This window comes from Bombina bombina, chromosome 3 (genome assembly GCF_027579735.1).
Source record: "Bombina bombina isolate aBomBom1 chromosome 3, aBomBom1.pri, whole genome shotgun sequence".
Lineage (NCBI taxonomy): Eukaryota > Metazoa > Chordata > Amphibia > Anura > Bombinatoridae > Bombina > Bombina bombina.
In genome coordinates, this window is record NC_069501.1 from 863,154,173 (window position 1) to 863,170,049 (window position 15,877).

At 39.6% G+C, this 15,877-nt stretch overlaps 1 protein-coding gene across 1 annotated transcript in view; it reads right to left on the reverse strand.

Annotated features, from left to right (window-relative positions):
* DNAJC3 (DnaJ heat shock protein family (Hsp40) member C3) overlaps positions 1 to 15,877 on the reverse strand; it is a 116,055-nt gene that overhangs the window by 4,520 nt on the left and 95,658 nt on the right. Inside the window, exons 9-10 of the mRNA XM_053707837.1 lie at positions 14,581 to 14,701; positions 11,347 to 11,479 (exon numbers count right to left, since the gene is read on the reverse strand). Coding sequence (XP_053563812.1) covers positions 11,347 to 11,479; positions 14,581 to 14,701 — 254 coding nt within the window. The remainder of the gene's footprint in view (positions 1 to 11,346; positions 11,480 to 14,580; positions 14,702 to 15,877) is intronic.

A 15,877-nucleotide genomic window follows, 5' to 3' on the forward strand; every position in this document is an offset into this window, starting at 1 on the left:
GGTAAAATATCATCCTTTTTTACATAGATATGTTCAGGTGATATTTTATGTCAGCTTTTTACAGCTATACTGCTCCCTTTCAAGTGCTTCAGCATTTGGGTATTTTGTAGGTAATAACAATAAGTCTGAGAAACAGCAAATATAAAATAACTGCATCAGGGACAAAAAAACTAAAGTAAAATGAAGTACTAAAAATAAAACTTTCTTTCCTAAGATATGGAGAGTCCACGACATCATCAATTACTAGTGGGAATATCACTCCTGGCCAGCAGGAGGAGGCAAAGAGCACCACAGCAAAGCTGTTATGTATCACTCCCCTACACACAATACCCAGTCATTCTCTTCGCCTCTGTCAATGGAGGAGATGAAGTTTGGTGTCTGAAGAAAATTGGATTTTTTTTCGCTACAATCAAGATTTTTGGGTATAGCTGTAGTCCACATCAATCTCTGCAGTAGAGTAGTGGTGGCTTTAAAGCAGTTAGGAACTTGTGAGGAGGAACTTGTGAGGTGGGCCTTGCTTTGTTTTCCTAACATATTGCTGCCCTAATATAGAAAGACAGAGTAGGTTTACTCTGTTATTTCTTTTTTCTATATGCCTCTGTAAGGAGTATGTGTCGTTTCACGCCTTGCAAGCTGTCTCCCTGCCGGACAGCTAGACTGCAGGTAAGTGCTTTTGTTTTCTAGGTGAGGAGACTTGCACATCAGAGTTTTTAAAAAAAAAGAAGTATAGCTCTCTGCATTTTATTTTTGGGACTAAAAATGAATCCTTAGTTGAGGATTATCTTTCAGGCAGTAAGCAGGCACTTCCTATCGTATGTGACAAGAGATTTAGAGTTAATTCCCTTCTTAGGTATGAAGGGGTTAACTTCTTATTCTGGCTCGTTTGTTTTTATTTAACATATCAAAGTACTCTTGTTGTCTTTGAATTATCTTACTCCGTGGGGCAGGGGGTTCTGTCTCAGAGTTTTTATGGTCACTGTGGTTTATTTTGTAATTATGATCTCTGTTACGGCTCATATTAGTCTCAGAGTGTTTACTTTTGTTTTGAGCCAGATTGGAAGCACTTTTCTTAATGGCGCAGCTTCTTCCAACCCGATTATGTGACCTCCCTCCTTTGCTTTGGAGCAGCGTTGGCTGCATCCATGAGAGGTTTTTGTGTATATTGCAGCAAGTTGCTTCCTGAACGAATATACTATATTGGAGATGGCTAATACACATTCACCTAGATTACGAGTTTTGCAATGCGGCTTGTAACGCTGAAAATATGGCCATTACAAGTCTTGTTGGTATAGGTGTACGGCACACCATTTAGCCTGTAACGCAAAGTCAATACCGCACACGTAAAAATGTCATTTTTCATGGGATTCCCAAAGCGCCGGTATTACGAGTTTTGCGGCGAGGCTAAAAAGTGAGCGTTACAGTCTAAAACGACAAGATCCGTACCGCCATCTAAAGTCAGTAGTTATGATCATCCAAAATAAAAAAAGAATTACACCTAATCTAACAGCCCTATCAAAATAAAAAAGCCCACCCAAAATAAAAAACCCTAGCCTACAAAAAACTAGAAAAAATAAGTCCAAAAGAGTCGCCAATGTAGATAAATAAAAGTCCAAATTTTATTCAGGATTCATATCCAAATTCATTAAAAGCATATGAAGGTAACATCAAAGGATGGCGGAAGATACAAAACAGGTCTTACATGTTTCGGCAGAGTATAGCCGTAATCATAGACATAATTTGATACAGGTGTCACCCTTCTTTACACAGGTAAAATGTTCCTCATTGGTTAAAACATAAAAACACACCCCTCCCCTTCCATCCCTTACAAGTGAACAAAGTTTAACCCTTAACACTTCACTAAGGTTAAACATTAGTGCTAAACACGATATAAGGAAGAAAACATATTATCAATAGGGTTACTTCTAAATACATTAGACAAAAACTATTTAAATGTAAATGTCAGATCATTATAGTAGGAGCTGATGATAGGAAATAAATGCAAATAATTCCAGAATTCAAAAATCAGAACTATTAGGTTAAATTCATTAAAGTCTTGTTCTATACTGTAGATCAGAGTTCATGGAATAATTAACAAATTCAATGAGATCACATTTAATTGACTCATAAGAATTTAACCTAATAGTTCTGATTTTTTGAATGTTACCTTCATATGCTTTTAATGAATTTGGATATGAATCCTGAATAAAATTTGGACTTTTATTTATCTACATTGGCGACTCTTTTGGACTTATTTTTTCTGTTTATCTAGAAGGGTAAGGAGCCCTTCTGTCCTCATGTTGCCTTGCAGCCACGGGTGGTTGTACTTTTCCTAAGCACTGCTGTTATGTGTGGAGGAGGGTTGAGTAAGTAGCGCTGCTTGGAATTGGTGCTGTTTTGTCAGGCCCTAGTCAGAATCAGGCCTGTGTTTCAGTCTGTTGCTCCTCCTTGGCACCTTACCCTTCTTCTCCGTTTGAGCCTATGCATTCCATAGTTTTTAAAGGTTTTATTTCTTATTGCTATCTCTTCTGCTTGGAGAGTCTTGGAACTCTCGGCTTTGCAGTGTGATTCGCCTGACCTTATCTTTCATGAGTGCAGATGTCTCAGTTCCAAATACTATAGGGTAATTCAGTAACTCCAAACTTCCAGCTCAGCCAGGAGCATATAAGGATCTTGCTGCATACTAACGCATCTGGCTTTCGCTGTCCCAGCAAAACTGTCACCCAACTCCAACTTTCATACAGACGTGGCCAGATTCTCCAGGGCCCAGAAAAGCCCCCACAGTCGTGACCATGTTAGAGTAGCTGCACTGCAAGCCCAGGCTGTGTAAGAGGAGTGCCCACCTGGCAGAATAATGAGCCTCAGAATTTGCAAGCTCCTGATCGGACCGGGCCATGACTTTTTTCCCAATCATCGCAGGGACCTCATCTGCATCGTTCTCCACTTCCTCCCTTAGGTTCACGGAGCTCTTAACTAGCTCCCAGTCATCAGCCGCAGTTCCCGGAACAGAGGAATATGGTGAGTGACTGTTGCTTACATTAGGAGTGGACTCTGGCGGGTAGGCTGGCTCCGGTATAGAGTACTTGATGGTGTTCCCCTGATCCACAATCATGTGCTTAGTTGGAACCACAACCGCTCCTCTATGTGGCTCAGTGTTTTCTTCCTCTACATCTCGGCGTATAGTCATTGAGATGAGCCGGTCCAGCCTACTATGAATGTAGCGCCCATACTCCTCAAAGAGGGCTAAGATAGCCGCACGGGAACCCTCCATGTTGTGCTGCCCCATAGCTAGGCCCCAGTAAGTCTCCCTGATCGTGTACTGCGAGTAAAGCTCCCGGGTCTTCTTCAAATCCTCACCTCAGGCTCTTAGAAAGGGATTCAGAGTCAATCTGTCACTTGATATGGGCTAGCTGGTCCAAAATAACTGTTAAAAACCCAACTTAAGCCAGGAGCCACAGCTATGTGGCTCCTGGCTTTCTATTTGATATCTATTTACTTGCATTTTAGCCAATTAGTGTTGCGTTTTGCTGGCTCTTAATTCCACGGGCGTGAACACAATGCTATCTATATGGTCCACATAAACTAGCAGTCTCCTGTTGTGAAAAGCTAATAAAAATGCATGTGATAAGAGGCTGTCTTTAGTGTCTTAGAAACAGGCAGAAATTTAGAGGTTTAAATGTTATTAATATAACAATGTTGCAAAGCTGGGGAATAGATAGCAAAGGCGTTATCTGTCTTTTTAAACAATAACAATTTTAGTGAAGACTGTCCCTTTAAGTAACGGCCTGCCTATCTGATGATGCCACAGCATGTGTTACTAAAGAAAGAAAAGTAATTTGAATTAGGTTTGAGTCTTAATGTAAGATGAAAAAAGTTGTAAATATTTTGTAACTGAGGTAGGCGTATCAGTATTACTGAAGATCAAAAAGATAATATTGATTTATTGCACTTTTGATTATTATATTTTGTACATTTATATTATCAGATTTTAGAAAATATAGTCATTCTGTATATAGAAGCTGAATTATATTTATGAAATCCTGTATATTAATGCACTTTAACTATTTTATTTTTGCTTTAGTACTTTCAAATGTTACAGGACCTCATTATGTGTAATATAGAATAAATGAAAATTCACAGCAGATTTCTGAGCCTGGGGGATTATACAATTAGAGATTTGCACAATCTGATTTTTAAATTTCATAATGTGATTTTAATAATCCAAAAGACCCCATTTATTATATTTCAGATAGACATAATTCCCAGGCAGGGAACCTGTCCACTCATGTTCGAGGTGAGCTAGGCAGTAACCACTGCTGGAATTTAAGATTTCACAATGATTTGTGCAGCTCTACCTCCTGATATCATGGAACCTATTGGACAAGAGCAGAACATGTTAGCCATCCCAAACAAAATGAGTCTGGGATAAATTCTCCATCTCACAGTTTCTAAAGGTTAGAAAATCTGTAATTGTAGGCTCTCAGCAACTGCATCTTGAAAAATGCAGCCCATAGTCTGATATGGAGGACACACCTTAAATAGTGTGTCACAATCGCTTACAGAAGCTGTGAACTCAGTTGAAATACAATGCCTGTGTCTAAACACTGATAAGAGGGCGGAGTTAGCTGCTCCAGACAGTTTAGCTATGTAATTCATTTTGCTTATTTTTGAAAATTATTTTAAAATACTTGCCAGCAATTTTTGAACATTTTTTTATGCAAACTATTTTAAAATAATTAGCCCTTTTAGGATATGCACTAATCTCAACCTGTTTTATGGCACTTTAAGTGCTATTTGTTGTATCTGGTAATGAACCATAGGACCATTCAATGAACGGACAATGAAGCCTATTTATGTACATTCATATAAGGGGCAGAGGGGCTGGATCAAGGAAATTAATATGAGAACATTTGTACCTAATATATATTTCAAAGTACATTTACAAACCCTTTATCCAAACTATCTGGTATTGACAAAGGTTTAGATTTTGGAATAGTTTGAATTTTTGAATATTTGTTTGTTTGCAACTGTAAAAAGAGGATAGGACCAAATGAAAACAACAATATCATGTCATTTAGTCAGTATTTACATGTAATAATACAGCTAAAACATACAACCTAAAGGTAGTTGACATTTTTTTATTTAAAGTATTTTGTATACATAGTACGATCAGAAACATAGCACAGTGCTGTGAAAAAAAAGTTAATGGTATCTGTGCAGGTAAAGATGAGAATACCTTTTTGCAGGATAGATTTTCTAAATTTTCATGTTTTATTTTTACTTAAGTACTGGCTGCTAGAGTGTTTTTATTGACAGCTACTGCTCATTACACAGTTTCTATAAGGGGATAGTAGATTTAACCGTTTGTTTCCTCTCAGTTACTTAGTTGTGTTTTGTGCCTTGATACCAGTTATATACGTTAACTGTTTCCCCACAGGGGTTGTCCACTTTCTGTTGTATATCTTTTTGTAGCTATCTGTGATAAAAGGGATATGAAACTCAAAATGTTTCTTTCATGATTCAGACAGAGCGTGCAATTTTAAACACCTGTCTAATTTACTTCTATGATCAAATTTTCTTTGTTCCTTTGGTATCTTTTGATGAAAAGCAAAAAGACATATGCTTAGGAGCCGGCCAATTTCTGGAGCACTATACAGCAGCAGTTTTGGAAGAATGTTATCCAGTTGCAAGAACACTAGATGGCAGCACTATTCCCTGCTATTTAGAACTCCAGATGCCTACATAGGTATCTCTTCAACACAGAATATCATGGGAACGAAGCAAATTTAATAACAGAGGTAAATTGGAAACTTTTTTATATATACCTTTCTCTTGTGGAGATTAGCATGACTATCCTTACTTGCTATAATTACTTCCTTCACTCCTTATGGTCTCTGGACCATAAGTTGAACAACTGGATGGCAGTCTTGATCACAGAATCCCCTGATATTATGATTTACTGTATAAGGGTATTTCTGTGTGTCCTTGTTTGTGTATCTCCTGCACTTAGTCTATATCTGATCCTAAACAGGGATTTGCTGCATTTTCAGATTGGTCAGGGGTTCTACTGGACTACCTCAAAAAATGTACTAAATATATATTCACTCTTCTATATCTGAGTTGATGGCTGCCACGTCTCCTCTAGTTAAATGCAGAAGCATGCATGAACAGGGGGTGAATCTCGCAGGCCCTTAGCTTATGGTTTTCCCTACTGTCCTACTGGTTTTCCCTACCTGTCAAGCCCCCAGCAGTTATGTAGAGTAAATCAGAGTCAGATGATTCCTCTTCTGATGATGGGTTTTCTGAGATTTAGGCCACCCCCCAGATGGTGTTGGAGATAATAAGTCCTTTAATTTTAGGCTACATCATTTTCATGCATTTCTACACAAAGTGCTTTGGAGATGGATGATGCTCCCACTCCTCATAAGCCAGCTAATAAGAGGATCGATAATTTATTTCTGCGAGCAAGCAGATCTCTGCCTTCCCTGTGCCTAACTCAGTCACTGAACTGGTGACCATAGAATGGAACAGGCTCGCAGTGGCCTTTGTTTTGTCTGCTAAAATCTTTTTATCTATTTCAGACCCTTGGGTGTTAGAGATCGGGATGCTGAATCAGTTTTGCATCCAGTCCTCGTTAAGAAAGGTTATCCTTCCCTGTGTCATTGAGATCTTGTAAGGCCTGGGTTCTGCTATCTTTCTTAGCAGACGTACAGAAAAAGGAAGTTTGCCCCAAATCTCTGATAAGAGCAAGGACAGGGGAATCTTCAACCACCCAAGTTATGTCCTATTTTGGATCTCAAATTTCTAAATAAATTCCTGAAGATTTCTACCTTCAAGATGTTGTCCCTTTGAACTATTTCTACTTAGCACAACAGTGTCTGTTTTTTTTGTCTATCTTAGAAAATTTTCAAAGACCATGTGTAATTCTTCAGGTTTATCTGTCTTATCTCATATTGGATGCTCTCTCACTGCCTTAAAGGGACACTGAACCCAATTTTTTTTCTTTCATGATTCAGACAGAGCATGACATTTTAAGCAACTTTCTAATTTACTCCCATTATCAATTTTTCTTCTTTCTCTTGCTATCTTTATTTTAAAAAGCAGGAATGTAAATCCTAGTAGCCAGCCCTTTTTAGGTTAAGTACCATGGATAGCGCTTGCTTATTGGAGGCTTACATTTACCCACCAATAAGCACGCATAACCCAGATTCTCAACCAAAAATGGGCTGGCTCCTATGCATCACATTCCTGCTTTTTAAATAAAGATAGCAAGAGAATAAAGAAAAATTGATAATAGGAGTAAATTAGACAGTTTCTTAAAATTGCATGCTCTATCTGAATCATGAAATAATAAATTTGGGTTCAGTGTCCCTTTAAGCTAAGTCTCTCTAAAACTGAGCTTCTTATTATCCCCCATTCCTTCAAAATCTTTACCCCCACTTTCCCTATAACTGTTGACAATTTACATCATTACCCTAACCCTGCATGCCCAATGTCTTAGGGTCACCCTTGACTCAGATCTTTCCTTCACTCTTTACATCCATGGCCAATTCCTACTGTCTCCACCTTAAAAATATCTCCATAATTCAACACTTCCTCACACGACACAACTAAGTTTTGAATCCACTCTCACATCATTTCCCTCCTTGACTATTGCAACTCCATCCTCTCTGGTCTCCCTAGCTGCTATCTCCTTTACAATCCATAATGAATGCCTCTACCAGGCTCACTTTTCCTTACATGTCACTCTTCATCTGTTGCACCTTTCTGCCAATCCCTTCACTGGCTTCCTCTAGCCTCCCTATATCTCAAACCTTGTCTCTAGATACTCTCCCTTCTGTCCCCTTCACTCTGCTCATGATCTCCTGCCCTCCTCCTCACATCTCCATCTACAGGGCTTCTCCAAAATGGCCCCTATTTTGTGGAACTCCCTTTCTCGCTCCACAAGACTCTCCCCCTAGTTTTCAAATTTTCATGCACCCCTTAAAGACTCTACTGTTCAGGAATGCATACAATATACGCTTCCCAGTTGTCCACACCCGGAATGTTAATTGCTGAGAGCGAACAATTGTGGTTCTCTGCCCATTCCAGAATCCGAGATACCTCCCTCATGGCTAGGGAGCTTCTTGTTCCCCCCTGATGGTTTATGTAAGCCACTGAGGTAATGTTGTGCAACTGGAACCTGATGAATCAGGACGGCCCCAGGGGGATCAAGCCCTCAGAGCGTTGAATATTGCCCAGAGTTCCAGAATATTTATCGGTAGACTTGACTCCTCTCGAGTCCACCTGCCCTGTGCCTTTCTGGCACCCCAAACAGCTCCCCATCCTGATAGACTTCCGTCCGTGGTCACAATCTCCCAGGATGGTCTCAGGAAGGATGTCCCCTGGGACAGTTGTCCCGGACGGATCCACCAAGAGAGGGATTCCCTCGTTCGGATGTCCAGAGATATCTGTTGGGATAGATCTGAGTGATCGCCATTCCACTGTCTCAACATGCATAACTGAAAAGGTCTGAGATGGAACATGGTGAATGGAATGACATCTATGCTGGATACCATGAGCCCAATCACCTCCATACAGCTGGTCACAGATGTCCTTGAGGAGGTCCAAAGGGCAACACAGTTGGACGCAATCTTGCAACGTCTCTGATCTGTAAAGAATATCTTCATGAATATGGAATCTATTATCGTACCCAGAAATTCCACCCTGTTGCTGGGGACCAGAGAACTCTTTCCTTCGTTTATCTTCCATCCATGGGATTGATGGAGAAGAAGAGCAGCCCTCAAGTGATCCTCCGCGAGACTGCAGGATGGAGCCTGGACCAGGATATCGTCCAGATAAGGAGCCACTGCAATACCTCTGGCTCTCGCAACTGCAAGCAGCGCTCCCAGAACCGTCATAAAGACTCTTGGGGCAGTCGCCAGACCGAATGGTAGTGTTGGTCCAGAAATGCGAATCTTAGGAACTTGAAGTGGTCCTTGTGGATTGGTACGTTAAGGTAAGCATCCTCTTTAGGTCTATTGTCATAAATTGTCCCTCTTGAACTAGGGGCAGGATCGATCTGATCGTCTCTATTTTGAACAATGGGACTGACAGAAACTTGTTTAAACACTTTAGGTCCAGTATTGGGCGAAACGTGCTCTCCTTCTTTGGGACCACAAAAAGGTTTGAATAATACCCCAGATCTCTTTCTGCTAGAGGGACTGGGGCAATAACTCGGAGAGAGGAGAGATTACTCACACAACCTAGGAAGGCGTCTCTCTTCTCTGGTCTTGAAGATAGATTTGACAGGAGGAATCTGCCTCTGGGCGGATGACTCTTGAATCCTATCCTGTAGCCCTGGGCTATGACCTTCAGAACCCAAGGGTCCTGAACGTCTCTTATCCAGGCCTCCGTAAAAAGAGATAGTCTGCCCCCTACGCGACCCAGAGAAAGATCGGGGGTCGCCCATCATGCCAATTTTGTCTCAGCGGGCTTCTTACTCTGCTTGGGCTTGTTCCAAGAGTGAGCTGGTTTCCAAGATCCCTTGGACTGCTCAGTTTTTGCGGCAGGCTGCTGGCATTGGGACTTGTCCGAAAGGGATGAAAGTAGAACCCTTAAGCTTACTCTTCTTATCCTGCAGTAGTAAAGCACCCTTGCCCCCCGTGGATATAATAGAGTCCAAACCAGGACCAAAGAGAACCTTTCCCTGAAACGGGAGGGAGAGTAATCTAGACTTCTGGTGGCGCGGGAGGATTAGGATCGGCCTGGGGAGCTGCATGTGCAATCGGAGATGAATCTAGGGAATGGAGAACCCTTATAGGTGGATGGCTCAGCTGCACTAAATACTTTGTTCTTTTTAGATATTGCAATCTTATCAAAGCATGTGGAACAGAGTTGAGCAGGCGGATCAACCGGGACCTCCTCACAATATACACAGTTGTTAGGTTTAATTAAAGAGAGAGTACCCTCTAACATATCAGAGTCCTCCATAGCTTGCGCCTTTTTTTACCGACTAGATATAAGCTAAATGGCAGCTTTTAATCCCAATGGCCGGGGCACTCACCACCTCCTATGACCCGGACAACCGAGAAAACGCTTCATTTCCTGCAACCACCGGTCAAGAGGAAGTAGAAGAGGCTGCACCCAGTCACATGGAGTGCCATGCAGGAACCGCCCCTGCACTAAAGAGAAAATGTGCCAAAAAATGCTGCGTCGAAATCTCAAAAAACCTAACTGTTCGCACTTTGACAGAGCCTCATCTCACACGTCGCAGCATTAACACAAACAGTAGACAACACTGTGCACAAATCCCCCCAGTTCAATAACCACCATTCCTGGGGTATTAACCCTTGATTCTATACAGATAAAAGGAGACACACTGTCTTCTTATGTTATCATATGTATATAATGAAACAATCTTACCAGAATCTACGCCATAGGACTTGAGAGCAGAAAGCAGGCAGCGAAACTCGTCAACGCGGATTGCTTATGGAGCTGTTAATCTAAGTCGGATGGTTTTGCAGAAAGACTCTCCCTGCATCGCCGGACTCTAACTTTTCACCCATGCTCTCACTTAGAGGCTGACAGGACTACTTAAAACTCCAGTCCCATTGCGAAGAGTACTACCCTCCATAAGAGACTACTCCGAATCTTCCGACACATTCTCTGCCAACCTCCTGTGACGAAAGGCAAAGAATGACTGGGGGATATGGGGAGTGGGGGGAGGTATTTATGCCTTTGCCTCCTCCTGGTTGCCAAGTTAATTCCCACAAGTAATGAATGAAGCAGTGGACTCTCCTCCCATTAAGATGGAAAGAAGGAATGGTAACTATTGTGGTTCTTTAAGCATATATGCACAAAAGGTAGATAGGGAACTACTACTACTAGAAGTAAATCTAGATAGGGGACTTTATATTTGTCAGCTGGTAATGATAGCATGGGGTCACATTAAAATAAATGTATACATTTGCTTTGCACAACAATATCTATATAGGTCTGTCTATATTTTTCATGATAGGACTAGGTTTTTCAATGCCATCTTCTTTACAATAATTTTAGGTGTGAATTTTCCATACCCAATTATAGATTACGGTACATTTTATCCAAATCATTTATTATTTTGCGAATCATGACAAGTAGATTGGGCTCCCGCTTTAGTCCCTTGGACAACTAGTTTGTTTTTTTTTTAAATGTCCACACCCCTTTAGAATGCAGGTCTGTATATTACTCACAACTAGGGACAAACATTTTTTTCCCAGTGCAGAAACATTTGATATTAAAAAAAGGAAAAGAAAAAGACAAATTTCAGTACATCTTAAAATCAGATACAAGTTGAGAAACTTAATGTAAGTGGTAAGTAAATGTTACCTCTTTACTCCCAGGATTTTGTAGTAATCCCTTTTCTGAGACTGCTTCAAAAGTCTTTGTGCTTTTTCCAACCCTTCTCTGATTTGTTTATCATTTTCGCTATGCTGTTGTGCAGTCTCATAGTCCTTAATAGCTGTACAGAAAAGGCGTAAAGGTAATATACCATTACATATGAGGAGGATTCTCATACATTTACATAAGTATAGCTCTCTTGAATCACATCACATGACAATCTTATACTTGTACAACAAAGCAGACTCATTTGTCCCTAGCACTTGCTACCTAAAACAAGTTATAAAAGAACAAAATCTATGATAAATATGAAGGTGGTGTGACCTGTTAATTTATTTGATTTATTTATGTCACATGTAAGTACTCAGCAGCTACCAGGCATGTTGCAGAATTTTTATCTTAGGTTTAGGTCACCAAGTTGTCATAAGTAAGACAAATTATTTGCATCAGATGATTTCCAAACAGATGTTCTCTCTCGGCAAGTGTTACATTTGTCTTTTGTGTCGTTTCCCAGCAAAACAGCATGAGGTGCCAGCCAATTTATATTACTTATATACTTGACAGCACACTGAAAAGTTGTCCTAAATGCATGAATTGGTTAACATTGCTTCTGAAATCCCATGAAATAATATAAATCATAAAACGGATGCAGCAAATCTGAATTTCTAAGACTCAGTAATACTTATAAGGTTATGTTTTTCTAGAGGAATATAAATCGACATTGAACTTTTATTTTCTTGAGATGCCTAGGGCTAGGTTTTATTCTACATCAACAAATATATAAAAGTTGCAAATTAATATTTCTATTCACTATCACTAAACCATTGTAAGAAGATTTTCATAGTTACATTTAACTCACAAACTTATTTGTAAAGACGCCGCCATCTTGGAGTTTAAGTATTCTCCCAACGTGTGATAGGAACGGTGCATATTTACATATCAGTAATATTGTTATCTTCTTGACAACTGTATCCCGCACTTCTGTTTACTGTGCTCAATACAGATTGGGAGTTTTATGTTTTTGCAGGGGCTGAATTACTCTCTATTATTCCTGATAACTTTTTAATATTTATTAAGTAACTTTCAAACGGTGTAAAAATGTAAAGCTTCTGCTTTCTATTGTGCAAACTAACCCAAAGTACATCTGTCAAAAAGCCAGTAACATTGCTGATCTATGAAACACAGTGTTCAAACACAGTATGCAGTAATGTGCGTTACAAGATGGTGGCAAAATGTGGAGCTTCACCAAAATTTGACAATGGCTTTGAAGAGCTTTGCAGACACAAGAGGAAAAACAATAGCATGATGTTTAGTGACCATTCTATTATAGTTTAATGTCCCTTTAATAACTTGTTTGCTGCAAATGTTTTGCAATGGTCAAAGTCTCCAAAACCACTCCAGTACTTGGAAGCGCTAATCTGGACGTTTTACTAAAGTAGACACAGCTCATTTTGTTGGCAAAGTTTAAAATGTTTCCTTATCCCCTCTGCTGAGGCCAGTTGGGGACAGATACATAGCAAGGTCTGCAATGTGCACTTAAGATTCTCATAACTAGGCATTTTATAAATAAATGTCTAGTGCAATACACAAGACAAGAAGAAAAAGAAAGCCAAGAAATGATAGATCTAGATGAGGTCTGTTGTTTGTGCCCTGTATTGAGCTTTGATTAGCACCTCCGAATGTTACGTTCTAGAAGCACTGCTGCCTGATCTCAGCTATCTGTGAACTCTGAATTCTGATGGACTAAAAGACCAAAGGTGAAATCACAAGAATTGCAATCAGCATGCTTTCTGCAAAACCTATTGTTTTTCTTACATAAAACACAGTAACAAAACACACCGCTAATTCAGCTGCTACAAGCACACAAGTAAATGTCAATTTAGAATCTCAACAATAGGACACAATTAATCATTAACTTTAAATTAGAATATGACAAACTATTCTGCAGCCGTATACATATGGGAACTGTGGTGACATTTACTAAAAATAACATACAATAACACTGACTAAAACAGGAGATGCTCAGGGCCCTGCCAATGAAAATCTCCTTAATCTCCTTGCCTCCGAGGAAAACACAGCTTCACTACATAATGATAAAATAATGCAGCTTTCCTAGCACTGGGAAAAGTCTCCATTCCCTACTAATAACTCGTACAACAGTTATGTAAAGTGCTAGCTTTTAGCCCCAGGCTTTTATAAGCAGATGAAAAATAGTATCACCGCCTCAATAATGAGCCCCTATCAGAGCTGAATGAGTAATCGGCCCACAATATAAATCCTTCAGCGTTTTATTTCCCAATTACTCAAAACAAGAGAATTCTAGGCAGTTTTCATAACCTATGAATTTCTCTTTCTGTTCTTGATTTACTGATGTTCACTGTGTATTATAAATTATTTATAGAGAACATAATAATAATAATCACTATAATAGTACTTTCTTATTCAGCTCTTGTTTTCAAGCAGGGTAAAAACATATTGTTATGTAGTATTTAAGCACCGTTGCTTTGCAAATATAGTGCACAGAAAATTATACATGGGTTCCTTTCCAGCAAAAGCAAAAAGGCTCAAAGCCAAATAAAGATCCATTATGCTCAAATGCTATTTGGCATTATGCATACAAATCCCCCAGAGTAAGTCAGTCGCAATTTTCCTAACTAGAATCAATCAGCTTAAAATTCAAATGTCAATAAGACATCTTTCAAATTACCATATTTAGCTGGCTGTACAATTTAACCTTTTCCTATATTAGCAATGTCTGGTGGTGTACAGCCTATTTAGTAAAATTAGATTCTACTGTTTACAAAATGACAAAGGTGTACGTTCCAATCTTTTAGCATTGGTTGTGCGCTAAGCAGTTTTCAAACCCTGAACCATTCCAATTAATTAGGAAACTATCTCTTAATGGTTTTCAAATGGCTCTGCACTGCATTAACTTGACAGATAATTTGCCTACAGACCTGTAGTGAGAAAGGAGTCAATACTTTGGTATTCAGTTTGCCTTTGATATCTGGGAGTGCTCTATAACCTCACAGACCAATCCTACAGATACTAAACTATAGGATTCATTTATAAATCTGCAGACTCAGCTTCTGAGCCCTTGCAATGCAGGCTTGCTCTTAAGACCACTCCTAAGAGGAAATAGATTAAAATGAACCTGGACTGATCCAACAAGACAATAAAAATGCACATTCTTTGTATCCCCATTATCTAAAGAATAAGTACCTTCATCATACATTTCTTCTAATATATAGGCTTCAGCTCTATCCTTGAGAGCATTAATATTATTAGGCTCCAGCTGTAGATATTCTGTACAAACTTTAACAGCTTCGGTAGACTGTTGGTTCTAAAATAAAAAGATCAGGACAGAGTAAATGTATATACATCCAACATTGGTATGTACATGTGCAAGATTATGTATATATATATATATATATATATATATATATATATATATATTCCCATCCATTAACAAGAATATGTTTATAAGACAAAACTGATTAGGTACTGAATTGTCCCATACAATTTAATCCGGATAGTCTATGGAGCTATAATTGTTCATATAGTCCTTAGTTCTTGTTCCTGTGTGACACAAAGTCTGGCAGCCCGTCTGGTAAAGAGAAATCCCCTGTAGAAAGAGGTCCCTCCTGAGTGTCTGAAAAGGTATAGAGGTAGACAGGCGCGCAGAAGCACCCCTAGTGTAATACGTTCTATATTAATGTACACACAAACAGAAAGTGAAATATCCACACTCACTTGGTTTAACCTCACGATATGAGGTATTTAAATAGCACTTGTGTTAGTAGGTGTTCACTCCTGGCTGATTCCTCAATCCAGTATCCTCCCACACTTCTTCTTGTAGAAAGGGATCCCTCACAGGTCTGGAACTTGTCCCGGTTAGTAAGGGGTTAAAAGGAGTGACTGATACAGTTGTAGTAGTTGGCTTGGCCCGGATGCGGCTTGGTTGGACTGAGGACTCCTCCTGCCACGGTTGGAACTCAGAAGGAAACGCTGTGTATACGCCTTAGGCTGCTTTATACTACAATGTCTGTGTTTGAGTAAAAAAGCGTCTCCTTCTGAGTTCCGACCGTGGCAGGAGTCGTCCTCAGTTCAACCAAGCTGCATCCGGGCCAAGCCAACTACTACAACTGTATCAGTCACTCCTTTTAACCCCTTACTAACCGGGATAAGTTCCAGACCTGTGAGGGATCCCTTTCTACAAGAAGAAGTGTGGGAGGATACCAGATTGAGGAATCAGCCAGGAGTGAACACCTACTAACACAAGTGCTATTTAAATGCCTCATATCGTGAGGTTAAACCAAGTGAGTGTGGATATTTCACTTTCTGTTTGTGTGTACATTAATATAGAACGTATTACACTAGGGGTGCTTCTGTGCGCCTGTCTACCTCTATACCTATTCACACACACACACATATATATATATATATATATATATATATATATACACATACATATACACACATACATATACACACACACACACACACACAGTACTGTATA